Raw genomic sequence first — 18,999 nt, forward strand, 5'->3', positions numbered from 1 at the left:
ACCGTTTTCAGTAACTTGTAGCATTGCACACACACACTCACTCTTTGGCTGGTGTGGAGCCTGTGCTCTCTTCTGATTCTTTCTTCTTTCTCACCAGGCAGATGGCTCTGTGACCATGGAGAATGGGGTTATCGCGGCTCACCTGGACTCCATGGGGCACGTGATGTCGCTTCGCTTAGTGCACTCGGGGAGGTATGACGATTATTCATCGTGTTTATTGCAGCCATGCCTGAGGGCCAATCCAGACTGGGGCTCGTTGTGCCAGGCACTGGGCAAATACAGGAGCAAATTGACCCTGCTCCAAAGAGCTGACGGTCTACATTGGTTTTACTTAACGTTCATAGAATATGGATCTGCTCTCACTGAAATCATCTCCAGTGATTCCACCTTGCCTGGACAGACCGGGGTGTGAAACCCAGTGGGGACTAATTTGAGGCCTCCTCTCCTCCTCAGTTTCATCATAACTAAGGCCGCCTGTGGGGCTTGAACATCAGTCGGCCAAATGAAAGGCTGGTTCATTTCTCCCACCTAGTCTCCTCCCAGAGAAGCTAAAGTGGCAGGTGCCTGTTTCCAGGCTGTTGGAATGTTGTTTCAGGTCACAGAATTCTTGTGTCATCCACTGCAGCTTCTTGTTCCCTTGCTGATCCTCTGCCTCCCTGCTTTGTTTCAGAGAGTCAGTCCAGGATGGTCACTGCGCTAACCAGTTTGTGATATTTGATGATGTTCCCTTGTACTGGGATGCTTGGGACGTGATGGATTATCACCTGGAAACCAGGTAGGTGAGCAGTGCATTGTGGGTACTGGTACTTCTTTAGGACTCTGCAAAGCTCTCTGCCTCTTGGGATTGTAGCAAAGAACCAACTTCCCAGAGAGATGACAAAACTTCTGCAATGGAAAACTATGTGCTTGTTGTTTCCAGCTCTTCGTGTCCAGGGGAGTAGCGTAGAATAGTGTAAGATTACACAGCACCTGGGAGGGGTTCTAAGAATTCCTCTGGTGAGAAAAATGCAGCCTCAGGTGGGTGGGGAGTATCCCTGCTCCCCTCTTGTCTTCCGAGTGTAGGAGCCTTACGTTAACCTTTTGAACACCGAGCTGTCACCCCCTGAATCTTAACCCTTATGCTTGACATCTGTTTTAGGAAGCCAATCACAACCCTTCTGAAACCTCTGGAGATTGTCCTGGCTGGGGGCCTGCGAGGAAGTGTGAAATTCTCTCTGCAGATCAGTGAGCGGAGTGTCATCACCCAAGAAGTCATCCTGGATGCCATGTGTCCTTATCTTCGATTCCTGACCCAGGTTTGGAAAGGCTTGTGCAGGCCACGCCCTCCTTATATAGACTGCTGTGGGGGGAGGAGAGAATCCCAGAAGGATGAGTGTGTTGCAGGAATGGAGCATAGAGGTGGCAAAGGTGGATGACTGGGGCGAGGTCCAAGGAAAGGTTGCATCCTAGGCAAGCCAAGACCGGAACTGGAGGAGAGTCAAGAAGCAGCCAAGATAGTGAACATTCGTAACCAAAGACAGGTGCGTCTCCTCACTGGAGGCAACACCCATCACCTCTGCTGCCTCTCCTGGATGCCCCTATTCCCATCTAGCCTTTACTGCATATACTGCCAAACTTACCGAGAGTCTGAGCTGCGTACGACAATCTTCAGAAGTTTGAGAGCAGGGCATGCCTCCTGGGGCTTGGGGCTTCAGCCCCACTCCTGCTGAAGCCCTGCACCCTGGCAGGTATGCCCCAAGGGACTGGAACCCCAAGACCCCCCACCCTGCTGGGCAGAAGCCGGAGGCAACATTGGGGGGGCCACATGGGGTTACATGCCCCCCAAATATTTGCCAGGGTTTGCTAGCCCCACTCAGTCACATGGTGCTGCCAGGCCCCTTCCCTGCACAGCAGCTCCTGGAGCCTGCAAGCTGGAAGCTGCGGCCATGGGGAGAGGCAGCGGCACACAGCTGGGAGCTGCAGAGACAGTGTTTTGCTGCTGCCTCTCTCCATGGAGCTAAAGCAGCGGCCCCTTGCTGCAGCTCCCAACCATTTGCTGCTGTCTCTCCACAAGGAGCTAACACCTGGGAGCTACAGACAGGGGCCACTAAGGGTAAGGGGTGTGTGTGCCTGGGAGGGCATCATTCAAGCTGTTGGAGGGGCGAATGTTTTAATTTTGCCCCCCACACTCAGCAAGTGCCAGTCGTCTCTGGGAGAAGCCCTGAGCCCCACCACCCTGCTGCAGGGCAGAAGCCCTGAGCCTCCCCCCACTTCTCCTCCCCAGTCTGGTAGGGGGAGAATGAGGAGGTCTCGGGGGGCTCAGTGAGCCGCATTTTAACTGTAAAAGAGCCGCATGTGGCTTGCGAGCCACAGTTTGGCCACCCCTGGCATATAACGAAGCACTTCGGAAGAGCTTTGGGATTGTTTAAAGCCACTGGGATGGATTGATGTGATCGTGTTTTCCCACGTTCAGAGGCAATAGAGTACAGTCCCGGGCCAGTTTTAGCCCTTGCTCGATACTTTACCAGGGAACCAGGTCCCTGTTGGGTGGGGTTAACTAGACAATGGGGAGTTCCTGGGGAAGCTAGAACAGGGGAGCCACTGTGGTGAAGATGACGCCATCTTTCCCGTCTCCCCCACAATGACCTGAGCCTCCTTTTGGCCGCCCCGTTTGCTCTAGGTTGACTGGAATGAGGCTCACCGATTCCTGAAGGTGGAGTTCCCATTGCAGGTTCGGAGCATGAATGCAACGTATGAGATTCAGTTTGGGCACCTGCAGAGGCCGACGCACTGGAACACGTCTTGGGACTGGGCTCGGTTCGAGGTAGGAGGGCAGCAGGCTGGGCCCTGCCACTGCCCCAGCTCTCTAGGTAGAAATAGCCCTGATAGATCGACACCGTCCCTTCTTTCCCCACCCCGCGTGCCCTCTGAGAACAGCTCGCCTCGGACCACAGCTGCTCGCTGAACTGCTGCAGGGATAGGCTGTCTCCTGGGGGGAGGTGAACCCAGCAGGAGCAGAGTCCCCATATCCCAAGAGAGTAGAGCTTTAAGCAGGGACCTCAGTGAGAACAAAATCTTGGGTCGCTGAGTCTGTGTCGCTATTCAAATCCCTCCCAGCCAGGGCGCAGATATGGCTTTGTACACTGACATAGCAAAATACCAGCCTCCCACTGCCCAATCACAAGCTCCCTCCGGGGGATCCAGATGGGCGCTGAACTGTCTCAGAATGGCCTGTGATTTGCTGTTGTGTAGAGCCAGCCTGGGGCAGACAAGGTCGCATTTCAGTGTTAGTGGGTCATGCAGTTCCCCAGAGCTAGGGAATTTGCATCCTGGCCTCACTGCAGCTGCCGGTCAGTTTGATGAGGAGCCCGATCCGCCTTTCCTTCATGGGGACTAGCTTTCCAGTTACGCTCCTGATTGGTGATCTAGGCTGTTCACAGGGATTGGCCCTCTGCAGAGCCCAAGGGGCCATCGTCTGCCTCCCCCAGCCACCCTTTGTGTTCTTGGTCAGTAAGACAGTTTGCGTGGCACCCACCTTGCTCCACAAATAACCATCCCGGGTAACAGCCCCCTAATGCCAGGCCGGTTGTTTCCCCAAGGTGTGGAGTCACAAGTAGATGGACCTGTCTGAGCACGGCTTCGGGGTGGCATTGCTGAATGACTGCAAATACGGCGCGTCGGTGCACAAGAACGTGATGAGCCTCTCGCTGTGAGTGGGTGGGAGGCGGGGCTGGGCAATGGATGCCTTGGGTTTACAGTTCTGCTCACTGGGGATGCTGCAGTCCCATGTGCACTATCGTTTAAGTTTGCAAACACTGTGGTCTGCACCCTGTATGTAGCAGCGGGATTGGACTGGAAATGGAAACCCTAGTGCATATTGTGCTTTAGAATGTGTCCCATTTATAACGGGATCTGCTCTCTGCCCCGTCCCGTCAAGTACGGAGATGACAAGGTTTTAACCCTTTCCTGCAGTGGTCAGGAATTCATGCCACTAAGGATTGCCTGTCACTGATCTAGTTACTGAGCTTGCAGCACCTTGCTCTCTATGGTGGGATCAATTTCTTGAATACTTTGATCCAAGTGTTGGGTCAGTGTTTGGTGACAAGTCAAGACAGACCCTAGGCCTCTGGCGTGTGAGTGCAGCGGGCGTTCGCAGTCTTGTGGCAGGAGCTCCTCCCCCAACGGGGCACTGCCACGGAGCCTGACTGTGGTGCAGTTTGCAGGGGTCCCTGCTGCGTGATGGAACAGCAGGGTGGTTTGACACCGGTAGTGCATGTGCACTAGCGTTTAAAAGAAGTGGGGCTGGTTCTAGGCACTGCCAGTGTAAGAGGCTCCACCCCCTTAATTCATCCCTCTCCTCCAGGCTGAGAGCGCCAAAGTCACCAGATGCCACTGCAGATATTGGACCCCATGAGTTCACCTATGCCGTGATGCCTCACAGGGGTGAGTTTCGGGGGCTGAGCAGCACAGCACTGATATGCCCCCTAGGAGCCTGCCAATTCCTGAAGGGAGCATGTGGGCAAAGAAAATAGCTCTCTCCCGTGTGGGACCGCGGCACAGTGCCTGCTCCCGTCTCACTGGGGATGGCGCTGTTGCTGTTTCTAACTGTGCTGAGCGCTTAACTCCTGACAGCTGCTGTTGTATTCTCTGTGCAGGTTCCTTTCAGGAGGCGGGTGTGATCCGTTATGCTTACAACTTGAACTTCCCTCTGCACACCGTGCCAGCTGTGTCAGCGCAGTGTCCAGCCTGGAGTGCCTTCTCTGTGCATTCACCAGCTGTTGTGCTAGAAACCGTCAAACAGGCACGTGCCCCAAAGAGAGACAAGGGGGGCAGCGGTGTGTTGAAAGACGCCAGCTGCGGTATCTGCAGACACAAAGCACTGGCAGCTCTTGTATTAGCATTGTGCATTGTTACAGCACTTTGGATTGACAGAGGCCAAGTGCCTTGCAGGAGAGTTAGCTACAGCTCTCAGTCCTAGTCCAGTGATTGGACCTTTCCATTCATCCTTAATCTGCCCACACCTCCCAGATCTTTCACATTCAGCTGAGCTGAGCTGAGCAGGAATTTCCTACACTGACAGGGCAAGCAGTGTGGGCTAGTGGTTATAGCAGGAGTCTGGGAGTCAGGCAGCCTGGCTCGCTGTTTGGACTTGGGAGAATCACATTAGCCAAAATCTTGCACCCATAGCAGTGGCAGCTTCTCTTCCATTTTTAGGCCCCCAGCTTACAGTGCCTTGGGCCTGATGCTCAGAGTTGCTGAGTGCCCACAAATCCAGCGTACTTTGCTGGGTGGGGATGGGGCTGAGCTCCTCAGGAGATCAGGCCCAATGTGAACATTCACAGTGCAGGCACCTAAACTCAGTGGCCACTTCTGGAAATTCAGGCCTTGGTATCTCCGTTGCCCAGGTGGGCTGAACAATTCCTGCCTGCGTCAGCACTCTGAGGGCTCTGGAAGAGAATTGCAAAGCATTACTCCTCATTACAGCCTCCTGCAGGGACTTACAGAACTCAGGGTCCGTCTGTTCTAAAAGGGGCGACCCAGCCAGGTTCAGAGTTTGACCTCTCCCTGCTGGCTATCCTCTAGTCGAAATGGTGAACCAAAGCTGCTCTTGCACATTGATGATTGGGAGGAGGCACCGTGCCGTCTAGGCAGCATATGCTAGTGGCTAGAGCACTGGACTGGGACTCAGCTAACCTGGCTTCTAGACCCAGCTGTGCCACAGGCCTACTCAGTGTATGTCCCTTCCCCTTTCTGTGCCTCAGTTTCCATGTCTCTAATATGGGGTAATGATACTGCCCCCCCCCTTTGTAAAGCATTTGGAGATCAGGTATCATCAGTCATCTGGCTGATCCTGAGAATAATGTTTCTCTCTGTCCATGAAGGCTGAGGACAGGCTGGACGGGCTGGTGGTCAGGCTGTATGAGTCACATGGCAGCACTGTGGTCACGTGGCTCCAGACCTCCCTTCCTGTGAAGGAAGCAATCAGGTAAGTAGGTGGGGGAAGGGAGAGGCTGCTGTGAGACCTTTTTATTCTGGGGCTTCAGCTTCATTCTCTCTTTCTCTTCCTTCCCCAGCTGTGACCTCCTGGAACGGCCAGACCCGAGCAGCCATCTGCCGCTGGAGGAGCATGGCCTGAAGCTTTCCTTTACGCCATTCCAAGTGCGCTCTGTCCTCTTGATCTTGAGGCAGTAAGAGGGCTACCGCTGCTGGCAGCCCAGCCCCTATCCCGGAACCAGGCAGAAATCACCGTGCTCTGGGCGATTCACTAGCTTTTCAAATCATGGACACGTCGATTCCAGCACTGTGGCTACACAGTGGGATAGTAAGGAGTTGCCCCTTCTCAGTGTGCGCCAAGGGGCGGCGTCAGGACAGAGATCAGCAGCCTCTGGGCTCAAGTCAGCGCTGATTCTGAGTGTAAATGCCTGATGGTGGGCCATGGCCTTAGTAATGCCGAGGGGTGGGGAGATATCGATTGGGGGCGGGGATCACAGAGCTGGTGGTGTACTGGCTTAACCCACAAGTGGACATCCTGAATAGAATCCTGTCCCTTTCAGGGGAGTGGTGCTGGGGTTTGAGCCTTGATAATGGCAGAATCGGTTCCTTTTACTGCGTGTCCTACAACTCTAACAGTCCTGTGCTTCCCTGTTTGCAGGCACTTTACTGTTTCTGCAGACAGGCAGCGTCTTTTTGCCTGGTCTTTCTGTAAAAACTGAGCATTAAACACTGAATCACGTGCTGAGTAAAGTTCTGACTGTTTGACTCTTGCCTGTGGCATCAGAAATGGGGCCGCTGCCCTTCACTGAGACCAGCGCCAGGCAGATAATAAAATCCCTAGTGTAGGAGCCACAAAGCTTCCTAAGCCCTGTTTTTAGGCTCAGCTGTGACCCTCAAAGCTCCTGTTCAGCTGCCATCTAACCCTGCAGGCACCTCAGGTTCTGCAGTAGGTGCTGGGTTTCTGCCTCTCTACATGCATGCCATTGCCTCACTTGAGGTGTCTAGGCACCTGCCTCCCACCTACACCCCAGAGTGAGTGAGCCACAGCCTGGTGTTCCCCTGAGTCATGGGTGGGGCCAGTGGGCATGCTCAGAGACTGCCTAGCTCCACAGGACAGCCAGGGTGGGGGGAGGCCTTCCCTTGTCAGCTGTAGCCCTGTGGTTAGAGTGCTGGGAGGAGACCACTGGTTCAAGTCTCCGCTCTGCCAGATAAGGAGAAGGGATTTGAGCAGGGATCTGCTAACTCTCAGGTCAGGGCCCTGAAAATGGGATATTCTCTTGTAGTCTCTCTCAATCTCTCCTATTGAAGTTGTTTCACTTTAATTAAATAATTGAATAATTAACAAGGGCAGAGAAAGTTAGAATGACTCTGCTTGGGGCACTCACCTGAGAGGTGGCAGAGGCCTGTTCAAATCCCTTCTCATCTGGCAGAGGAGGGACTTGAACCCCTTTGTCCCTGCTCTTTTGTGGAGTTAGGCAGCTTCTGAGTACACTCACTGGATTGGGCCCTGCTTGTGACTTAGGCGGCCAAACCCCTGTCTGCTCCTGGTTTGTGGATTGCTACCAACGATAGGTGCTTTCCACCAGCCCAGACTTGGGGGCTGAACTCAGAGAGGGGCGGGGTGGAACTTAGCACATCCCTCTTGCTGGCCTCTTCCATTGACTCCCCACCTACCTTGCTGGCTTTGTGGATTGTTAAAGGCGCCTGTCTCACCCCATTCACTGTGAAGGCCCCTACCGCAGGGTTATTCCTGTGATTTTCTAGGTGTCTAAACGTTAAACATTGTGATGCCTCAGACCCTTTTGTGGATTCAGGCCCTAGCGCTTTCAGTATCATCATCCCCACTTGACAGCTGGGAAATTGAGGCACAGAGCGGTGATGTGGCTTGCCCAAGTAGTCTACTAGCTTGGCCCTTGGGTGAGCGCTAAGGGGTAACCTATCAGCTAGAAAAAAGTTATTTCTACCACATTAGGCACCTATCTAGTGTTCATCACCAGGGTGGATAGAGATGCTGAAAGTGGTGCAGTTTTTCTGTATCACACAATGTTTAAATGTTATCAGGCATCCAATCTGAAAAAATAATAAAATCACAAAAAGAGCCACAGCTCATAGAAAGGTGGTTTAATTTTGACCAAAATTGGCAGAAAGCTTTGAAATACAATTGATAATGGAACTACATACTCAAAATAACACTGGTTTGGAATGATTGGGAAATATTTAGCCCCCAATGATATATTTTATACAGATGCCTGTGTTGTTTTGCCTTTGGTTAAAACAAAAGTCTGTAGTCACACAACATTATGAGTTTGTTTGTACCATGTATTACATCAAAATATTCGTCATTATTTGTAGAATGTACTCAGCTGAGAAAAGGTTTTCTGTCTGCTATTTTTCTGAAGTTATGCAGATAAGACCCCCTACTCCTTAATTATAAAACATATTTTGAGGTTATCTGCTGTGCCGGAGACATATGTGGGGAAGGACCATGGAATGGAATCTGTAAGGCTAGGGCAGAGACTGTAGCCTTCAAATGTAGAATATTGCAAACTATAACCATGGCTGTTACAGTTAAGACAACATGCCACAAAATTGGCAGGGCAAATAACAAAAACAAAGAAAGAGTTAAAAGAAAGCAGGAGAAGCCACAGAGCTCTGGAATGCTCCCGTTCTCCTAACAGGGTGGCAAGCAGTCCAGAGACAGCAAGCATGGGAACAGAATAAAACGTTGTGGAAACAGCTGTAAAAAACCTACAAAAAAAAAAAAAAGATGTGCTGTCCTGTTATAAATATTTGTGGTCATCAGCAAGCGTGAGCTACCCTGTGCCTGAAGAATGGGAACAGAAATGGAAAAAGGTGGCCCTAGCAAAATTAAGAGATGCATTAACAGATGGCGTTGCCCAAAAACAGTTAACTGGAGCATGTAAGAGCATTCCCGCACTCCATTTGGCATGTGGACAAAAGCAACAAACACTGGGGGAAACAAATAGAGGTTTTGCAAGAACAGGTAACAATCCTCACTTTTCTTTCAAAGCCAGGATAAAAACCAGGGGTGCGGGTTCCCAAGTGCTTTAACCCCTGGAGCCACACTCCTTGCTCATGGCTAAAAACGCAACCTTCTTTCTCAAATATTTTTACATACGGTTAAGTTTTCCTTTATCTCCTTTCTCAGTTTGCTAAACTTGCTGCTGCTGCCTGTACCTTAAGATAACTTTATAGAGTTAATGTTCAGGTCTCACTACCTTCCTAGGTTGCTCTTCATCCCCTCCCCCCCTTAAAAGTTATAGTTTTTACAGAAACCTCCGAAAGCTTAAAAATAGAACAAAACAACAATCAAACAAATTAAAAAACAAGGTAAACATTTTACTTTAAAAAACTCCAGTAAATAAATAAATTTAACTCTTCAGGAATGCAATAGCTGGAATTACTCCTAACTTGCTTGAAGATAGGGTTGCCAAGCAACAGAAATGCACACTCTGCTTCTAATCCTAACCACTAACTAATATTTGAAACATGGGCTTTCCTTATTATCACAGAGTTTTAAAATAAAATTAATATAAAATAATGGAAAATGCCTTGTTACTAAATTAATACAATAATTTTTTTCAAATATTAATATGAATTCATTTTATTAAAAATGAAGGTAATAACTTGCTTATTTAAATGGTTAACCATTTTGTTTATTTTTTAAAATATTTTTTATTTTTCTTATTTCATATAGGTATAAATAAGAAGTCTGGCGCCATTTGTTTTTAATTGTAAGTTTGTCATGTACGTCATGTATGCTGTCCTGTTTGTATGTTGTGTGTGTAACATCACTTTTTTTTTTAATTATTTTTATTTTGTTGCAACAAAAGTCAATTTTATACCTTTTTTAAAAAATATAAGTGGTACCACACTATTTTACTATTATGTTTGGGGTATAAGCATCATAATATTATTACCACCATTTTTTTAAAGTTCAAAAAGGTCTCAGTTATAAATATATGCATTATTTGTTGAGGCAGAAATAGATGTACAATTAAAAACCAAAAGAATTCTTTTATTAATCACAGTTTGAATAAAAAATAAAAATAAAAATAAAGAAAAAATGTAAGGGGAAATCTCAACATTAAGGTAAAGGTAATATTAAAATGTCAATTTCTTGTTTGGGTTTTTATGAACTTGTTTGCAATTTTAAATATCCCTATAAAAATGTCATGGCAAAAATGTTTTAAAATAACAATTTTATGCATAAAGCTAACCAAACAGTTTCAGCAGGTTTCCACCTTTGGCTCCCAAACACAAAGTGTCATAAAAATTTAATACTCTCAAAGTGTTTGCATGAACTTGCATTTAAGATTTATTTTGGTTTATGTTCTGTTACAGGGAAGTAATTGTTGTTAAAGTTTGTGTTTCTAAATACTTAAAAGTGGAATTGGTATCACAAGCAAATTAACTCTAAAAAGCTTGGTAAAAATTATGTTACTAACTCTTTTGCTAAAACAGAGTGCTCAGCAAGGGAAAGCAATACACATTCTAATAGAAGATTGTGAGCATCTGTTCTAGCAATTAAGCATTACATTTAGTATCAAATATTAGTAATGCACCTTAAATAAAAATGAATATCTATACAATTGCAAAAGTATAGCTTGTGTTATAAAAGACTTGGTCCCCATTACACTGTAAACAAAGTTAATCTGTGTATTAAATTTGCGTTATTAAAAACCAGAAGAAATGTAAAACAAAAAAAACATTGTTAACTAACTAGCTATTTAAAGTTGCATCCCACAGACCAAAGACACTAGAAGATATCAGTTTATAGTGAAGGAACCCCCAAGCATAAAAAAAACCTAAAAAGTGCACACATGCACTATCTGAGTCCAAGCTCCACATTATCACCCTGCTTACTTTGAGTGTTTGCTTTGAACGTACAAACAGCCATAATGGGTCAGACCCAGGGTCCATCTAGCCCAGTATCCTGTCTTCCGATAGTGGACGGTGCCAGGTGTTTCACAGGGAATGAACAGAACAGGGTAATTATTAAGCAACCCAGTCCCAGCATCTGGCAATCAGAGGTTTAAGGACACCCAGAGCATGGGTTTGCATCCCTGACTATCTTGGTTAATAGCCAGTGAAGGACCTATCCTCCATGGATTGATCTAATTCTTTTTTGAACCCAGTTATACTTTTGGCCTTCACAACATCCCCTGGCAATGAGTTCCACAGGTTAACTGTGTGTGTGAAGAAGCACTTCCTTCTGTTTGTTTAATTTAATAGGGTGACCCCTGATTCTTGTGTTATGTGAAGGAGTAAATAAGACTTCCTTCATACAATTCATGATTTCATAGACTTCTATCACCCACCCCCGTCACCTCTTTTCTAAGCAGAACAGGAACAGTTTTTTAAAAATCTCTCATCCTATGGAAGCTGTTCCATCCCCCCTAATCATTTTTCTTGCCCTTCTCTATACTTTTCCCAATTCTCCTCTATACTTTTTGAGATTAGTTTAGAACTGCATGCAGTATTCAAGGTGTGGAGGTACCATAGATTTAAAAAGTGGCATGATGCTATTTTTTGTCTTATCTTGCCCTTTCCTAGTGGTTCCTCATATTTTTTTTTATAACGCCACTGCACATTGAGCAGCTGTTTTCAAAGAACTAGCCACAATTACTCCAAGATCTCTCTCTTGAGTGGTACTAGATAATTTAGATCCCATCATTTTGGATGAACAGTTGGGATTGTGCTTTTCCAATGTGCATTACTTTTCACTTATCAACATTGAATTTCATCTGCCATTTTGTTACCCAGTCACCCAATTTAGTGAGATTTAGTTGTAACTCTTCACAGTCAGCTTTGGACTTAACTAGCTTGAGTAATTGTCTATTGTCTGGAAACTTTGCCATCTCACTGTTTACCCCCTTTTCCAGATCATTTAGGAATATGTTAAACATCACTGGTCCCAGTACAGATACTTGGGGGACCCCACTAGTTACCTCTCTCCACTTAGAAAACAAAGGGTAGGAATAAATTGTCAGTTTTCAATCTTTTAACCAGTTACTTTTGCTAGTTGCTCTTCAAATTCTTTCTGGACCTACCTTTTCCACCTGACTTGCCAGAGTTTATGCTCCTTTCCATTTTCCTGAGAAGGATTTGACTTCCATTTTTTAAAGGATGACTTTTTGCCTCTAACTGCCTCTTTTATGCTATGGTTTAGCCACAGTGGCATTTCTTTGGTCCTCTTTTTTTATTTTTTTTATTTGGGGTATACAGTACATTTCATTGGAGCCTCTATTATGGTGTTTGTAAATAGTTTCCATGCATCTTGCAGGCATGTCACTCTTGTGGCTCCTTTTAATTTCCATTTAACTAGCCTTCTCCTTTGTGTGTGTGTTCTTCCCCTTTTTGAAGCTAAATGCTACCATGGTGGGTTTCTCTGGTATTTTCCCCCTATTGGGCTGTTAAATTTAATTACATTATGGTCACTATTACCGAGTAGTTCGGTTAGATTCACTTCTTGGACCAGATCCTGTGCACCACTTAGGACGAAATCAAGAATTGCATCTCCCCTTGTGGGTTCCAGGGCTAGCTGCTCCAAGAAGCAGTCATTTAATGGTGTCTAGAAATTTTCTTTCTGCATCTCTTCCTGAAGTGACATGGACCCAGACAATAGGAGATAGTTAAAATCTCCCAATTATTACTGGGTTTTCTGGTTTTATAGCCTTTCTTATCTCCCTCAGTATTTCACAGTCATTGTCACTATCCTGGTCAGGTGGGGGGTAGCATATCCCTACTGCTATATTCTTATTATTCAAGCATGGAATTTCTGTGGTACAGTTTGATTCCTTTAAGATTTTTACTATATTTGACTCTATGCTTTCTTTCAAATATAGTGCCACGCCCCCACCAGCACAACGTACTGTCATTCCTATATATTTTGTACCCTAGTATTACTGTGTCTCATTGATCACCATTCTACTGAGTTTCCGTGATGTCTCTTATATCAATAGCCTCCTTTAATATGAGGCACTCACGTTTACCCATCTTTGTATTTAGAATTCTAGCATTTGTACACAAGCGCTTATAAAATATCACATTTAGTTGTCTGCCTTCATGTGATGTAACTGAATGGGACTCTCTTTTGTTTGACTCTTCAGTTCCTACCTGCACTTTATCAGCTTCTATCCTCTCCTCTTTATTAGGATATAGAGTATCCCCTTTAAATTAATCCTCCCCTAAGGGATGTCTCTGTCCAAACTCTATGCTCTTCTGCAGCTTTTAGCCCTTAGTTTAAAAACTATGATCTATTTTAATTTTACATACCAGCAATCTGGTTCCATTTTGGTTTAGCTGGAGCCTATCGTTCCTGTATAGGCTCCTCCTTTCCCCAAAGGTTCCCCAGTTCCCAATAAACCTAAATCCCAACACCAGCATCTCATCCCTGCATTGAGACCCTGCAGTTCTTCCTGTCTAACTGGCCGTGTGTGTGGAACTGGAAGCATTTCAGGGAATGTGACTATGGAGTTCCTGGACTTCAAACTGTTACCTAGCAGCCTAAATTTGGCCTGCAGGACCTCTCTCCTACCTTTCCCTATGTCATTGGTACTAACACATACCCCAACCAATGGCTCCTCCTCCAGCTCTGCACATAAGTCAATCTAGATGTCTTGACAGGTCCACATCCTTTGCAACCAGCAGGCAATTCACCATGTAGTTCTCCCAGTCATCACAAAACCTATCAATATTTCTAATAATCGAATCCCCATTATCTAGATAATACTTAGTCCTGCCATGAGTGCAGAGGACTGGACTAGATGACCTTTCAAGGTCCCTTCTAGTCCTATAATTACTTGTCTCTTCCCAATAACTGGGGTTACCTCCCATGGAGGAGTATCCTTAATGTGAGAGGATATCATGTCATCACCTGGAAGGAGGGTCCTAACTCTGGGATTGTTTCCCTCCACTCCAACTTGGTGTTCTCCTTCCCTGAGACTTTCAAGCACGTTCTTGCATGTGGCTCACGAACCTGCTTCCTTGTGATCTGTCTCAAGTTCTGGTATTGCAGAATAGGTGCCAGGCACTACTTTCACTGTTTGTGCGATGTCGTGAAACCCACCAGCAAGGTATACTTCACGACCAGCTGATCATCTCTGTTCACACTCCCCGATCCCGTCACTGAGGAGAAAGTTTGCATTGTTACGTGTATTTCTTTGATATGATCTTCAAATCTTGCTTTGGTAATGGCGTTACCACAGTCTAGTTCCAAATTTCTTGCATTTGGACATTCCCCTTGTGGGCTCTCTCACCAGTTTTCATTGATTCTTCATTTGCACCAACAGCAGGCTATTGACATTTTAGGTCAAGGATAAATGTTCAGTAGCTGATCAGACAGCTCCCCAAAAGTTTTTCACTTGGCAGGATTGGTGCACACCATTGGCAGAATCCTCATGACGTCAGTAATAGCTAATGTTGGCTCACAGGATGCTGCTAGCTCAACCATTGATAGATTTTTCTCCAGCCAAGACAATGCGCTGCTCTTTGGGTTCTTTCTTAGGGCTTGTCTACACTACCGCCGGGGGTCGATCTAAGATCACGTAGCTGAAGTTGTGTGAATAGCGTAGCTGAAATCAACGTACTTAGATCTACTTATCGTGGTGCCTTCACTGTGGCAAGTTGACAGCTGACGCTCTCCCGTCGACTCCGCTTGTGCTTCTTGTTCTGGTGGAGAACTGGAGTCGACGGGAGAGCGATCAGTGGTCGATTTATCGTGTCTATACTTGACGCAATAAATCGACCCCCGCTGGATCGATTGCTACCCACCAATCCGGCGGGTAGTATAGACAAGCCCTTAGAGTTCCATCCAAGTTGAAGAGGGAAAGTGGAACAGGTGCCAGCTCACACTTCATATCACCCTGGCTACCAACCTCTCTGAGCTAGGCAATAACTGTCAGCTTGCAGAATATCTGATGATCAATAGCTGTCTCTTGTGCTATCTGCTGCTTCTTTTGTTCGATTGTCTTGTTGAGATTACCAAATGATTTGAGATTAGACCTTTCTATGGGATCAAAGAGATCTACCTCACCCCTTTGCAGCCTACTGGTTACAAACTGCTTCCTTACTTGTAGGCCATTCTCTCTTCTCATTCACAAACTTTCTGCAATTTCAGGTGGGGCCCCAATACACATTGCAATGTTCACACGTGTTCAGGGCTAAAAGGATTTGTCATTCAGTCACAACTTTTCTAATATCTGGGACAGCAGTTTCATCTGCAGCCATGCGCTGTGTGGTAGCTTCTTGGTGGAGCTCTGTTGCTGAAGGCTGCATTCCACACATTTGTTTTGTCATAGCTGTTACAACTGCCTCAAAATGTGCAGTCAGGTAATACTTGGTCAGAGCCTTATCTTTTGTGCAAAGATGATGATGCTTCCCACAGTCCTTCTTGAGAGATTGCTCGATGGCCATGTCACGCCATATGCCACTGAAGGGTCTGGCAGTCCAGTATACTGCTCCTTGGCTATCAGCTAGGGCATGATATATAGCTGGCTTCTGCTCCTCCAGAAGTCTGGCTTCTGCTACAGTTACACATCCCCACCTAGCATAATTCACGTGATCACACTACAGATGTCTCAAGTTCCATAGACTTGTTATCGTCTCTCTTTGCTGCTATGTAATCCATCGGTAGTTGGGAGAATTCTATTACATTTCTGTTCTGGGAAAACTATGTATCTGAACAGATTGTTCCTTGGGTAACATAAGAGTCCATGAGCTGATTGGGGTCTGTTTATGAAGTCTGCCACAGCATTCTGTGCTTCCACTCTGTCTTCTCTGTGTGCTTTCTCCACAGCGTCAAAGCATGTTCAAGTTTTCTCCAACATGCATCTCTTCTCATCTTCTGGGAGATCATGGAATCGCCAAGTGCCATCCATTTCAAGTGATTCATTGCCTCATTTATAAGTTTGTGGATTTTAATGCTGTCCTTTTTAGTGTATGGCTGACTGAAGCACCATAGTTGCTGGCTTTAACAAAGAGGTCTTCAAATCCAGTTTCCTGCATCATACTGTTTACACCACCCATGAAATTCATTGCACGATGCATGCCTCCCACATCAAGGTGGTCATGGTCAAATTCCTTTTGATTCCTCTATTTAATAATCTGTGCTTTGCAGTAGATTGCTTCATCATACACAACATAGGTCCAGTCTTGGTCCAGAGAGCAGAACATAGCCTGAAAATAGTTCATCATGGTATACACTGTATTATCATCATTTGCCAGTGCAGGAACCATTGGACAGTAGCCAATAGTCATAAAATATAAAATATCAGGCAGAAAATCTCATATAAATCCAGTTGACAATGTAACACATGGTCAAACAAGCTCATGCTGTCATGTGACTACAGACTTTTGCTTTAACCAAAGGGAAAATGCATAAAAGTTATCACCTGGGGCTAAATATTTCCCAACCAATTCTAGTTTGAGTGTAGAGTTACATTATCAATTGTATTTAGAAGCTTTCTGCCAATTCTGGTCAAAATTACACTATGTTGCTTCAAGTTATTGCTCTTTGTGATTTTATGATTTTTCCAAATTGGCTACCTAATAACATTTATGATATAACAAAACTGACCCTCTTTCCGCAGCGCCATACACCCTGGTGATGAGCACCAGGTATGCACCTAACGTGATAACAATGACACTTTTCTAGCTGACAGGTCACTAATAAGACCCCTTTTTAAATCTGGCTAATAGACTAAAGATCACCCAGCAGGCCAGTGGGTGAGCTAGATGCAGAATCCTCGTCCAGCGGGCCATCCACTGGACCATGTGTCTCCCTGCTCCCCACTTACCGCAAGAGACACATGCATGTGAGGTCACTGATAAATAAATGTGAAAGAAAGGAATCAAGGTGCAGGGGGCATTTCTTGCTCAACTGGGACTTTTGTAGCAGTAGGTGCCACCCTGGGCCATGAATCCCCTTACCATGCCCTGCACCAGGAGGAGTCACTTCTAAAAACACTGTTTTGGGGATAGGATGTTACCTCTCATCATGGCACAGTTTAGCTGTGCTATCACTCATCAGACCAAGAGAAATATTTCCTATGAAAAGCCAGCTGCATTTCTGTAGCAACTTGCTTTGGTCACTTGTTTCCTAGGTGAACGACTTCACCATTGCCTGTTAGCATAGGAGCCTCGGATGTTGCTAAAGATGACGAAGTGGAAAAGTTGGGGGTTGTGACATTCTTCAGGGTCAAGGGTGAAAGTAATAATAAATTCTTACCGGTAGGGGGGCCAGCTCCAGAAGGGGCAGGGCCTCAGGTGGAAGGGGCGGGGCTGGGGGGGGGTCAGCCTCCCACAGCCAGCCCATCCACGCTGCCTAGCCCCCACCGCCCAGGGCTCCGGCGATGGTTTAAAAGGGCCCGGGGCTCTGGCCACTGCCGCAGTAGCAGCAGCTGGGAGCCCCTGGCCCTTTTAAATTGCTGACTTGGGCGGGGCCAAAAGGGACAACGACGTTAAAGCACCCTGCCCTTTTTGCCTCCCCCGTCAGTGGCCCTGCCGGTATGGACCCTACCAGCAGGGCCGACAGGGAAGGCAAAAGGGGCAGGAATGTTAAAGCGCTGCCTGTAGAGCTTTAATGTGGGCTGCGTACGGGTTGGACTGGCTTCCTACCAGTACGCCATACTGGCTCACTCTCACCGGTCCAGGGTACAATCTGGACTGTTGGACAGCTGCGTCTCCTCAGTTCTCCAACATGGGCTGCCTTTTACACTGCTTCGCTGTGAGAGCAACCACTCCTGGCTTGCACTCACAGCCTCTAGCATGTAAACTATTCCCAGCTGAGTAAGGCTAGGTCTACACTACAGCGGGGGTCCGACCTAAGATACGCAACTTAGCTACGTGAATACCGTAGCTGAAGTTGCGTATTTTAGGTCGGCTTACCTGGCTGTGAGGACGGGGGAAAGTCGACCGCTGCCGCCGACTCCGCTGCCGCCTCTTGCCGTGGTGGATTTCCGGAGTCGACGGCAGAGCGATCAGGGATCGATTTTATCGCGTCTTCACTAGACGCGATAAGTCGATCCCAGAACATCGATTGCCTGCCGCCGGACCCTCCGGTAAGTGTAGATGTACCCTTAGATGAGTGCTCTTCGCTAGCCACTCCTGAATTATACTGCAGAGGGACACAAGAAAATTCCCAGTCCCAGACGTGTCCCCAGAAATGTGCGACTTGCACTGCCCAGCTCTCTCCTTCTTGACAATAAAAGCTCAGAGAAAACACGTCATTTCATTAATAGAAAATGGATATGCACAAATCTTGCTGTCCAAATGGAGTTTCCCCAAACACTTCAATCCAAATACACACTGGGTTAGATAAAACAGGAAAACAAGTTTATTACCTACAGAAAGATCGATTTTAAGTGATTACAAGGAATGAGGCATAAAAGTCAGAATTGTTTACAAAGAAATAAAAGGTAAAACGCAAACTAATACCTAACCTAACTAGCTAAGTGAACTTAGAGCAAGAAGGTTTCTCTCACGATAGGCTTACAACAGTCTGACTGGATTCCTCCCAAGCCATGACCCCTCCCCAGGTTCAGTGATGCTTTCTTTATCTTTCAAACATTGTCGATGCTGTGAGTAGAGATGAGGAGAGGAAGGTGATTTGGGGCCTCTATTCCTCATTTTTATATCTTTTCCTCCTCTTTGAAGATCATCTCCAGCTGGAGTTCATGTGACAGCCAGTCTGTTTAGCCCAGCTGTTCTATTGCCAAGATGTAAATTTCTCGCTCACACCTTTCTTACTGCCAAAGAATGGTTGCTTAACTAGGTGATAGTCCATTTGATTGTGCTGAGGTGCTGGCTAGCCTTGGTCTCTGGGCAAATAGTTTGAAGCGGTTTTTCTAAACTTGGAGCATGTCTCAGTAAAATCACACAGTAGAATCTTATAATTGAACACACAATGTTGCCGCACATATTTTACCAGGACAATAATGTTCAGCCGATTATGACCTTTCAAATGATACCTCACAAGGCATACTTTTATAAAACCATGATCAC

The 18,999-nt window shown here is 46.5% G+C and overlaps 1 protein-coding gene across 1 annotated transcript in view; it reads left to right on the top strand.

The window, feature by feature from the left end:
- MAN2C1 (mannosidase alpha class 2C member 1) overlaps positions 1 to 6,171 on the top strand; it is a 32,398-nt gene extending 26,227 nt beyond the window's left edge. Inside the window, 9 exon segments of the mRNA XM_065411952.1 lie at positions 98 to 192; positions 671 to 775; positions 1,139 to 1,295; positions 2,660 to 2,803; positions 3,579 to 3,688; positions 4,343 to 4,422; positions 4,635 to 4,780; positions 5,862 to 5,965; positions 6,054 to 6,171. Coding sequence (XP_065268024.1) covers positions 98 to 192; positions 671 to 775; positions 1,139 to 1,295; positions 2,660 to 2,803; positions 3,579 to 3,688; positions 4,343 to 4,422; positions 4,635 to 4,780; positions 5,862 to 5,965; positions 6,054 to 6,171 — 1,059 coding nt within the window.
- The last annotated feature ends 12,828 nt before the right edge of the window (positions 6,172 to 18,999 follow it).

The sequence above is a fragment of the Emys orbicularis genome, chromosome 10 (genome assembly GCF_028017835.1).
Source record: "Emys orbicularis isolate rEmyOrb1 chromosome 10, rEmyOrb1.hap1, whole genome shotgun sequence".
Taxonomy (NCBI): Eukaryota; Metazoa; Chordata; order Testudines; family Emydidae; genus Emys; species Emys orbicularis.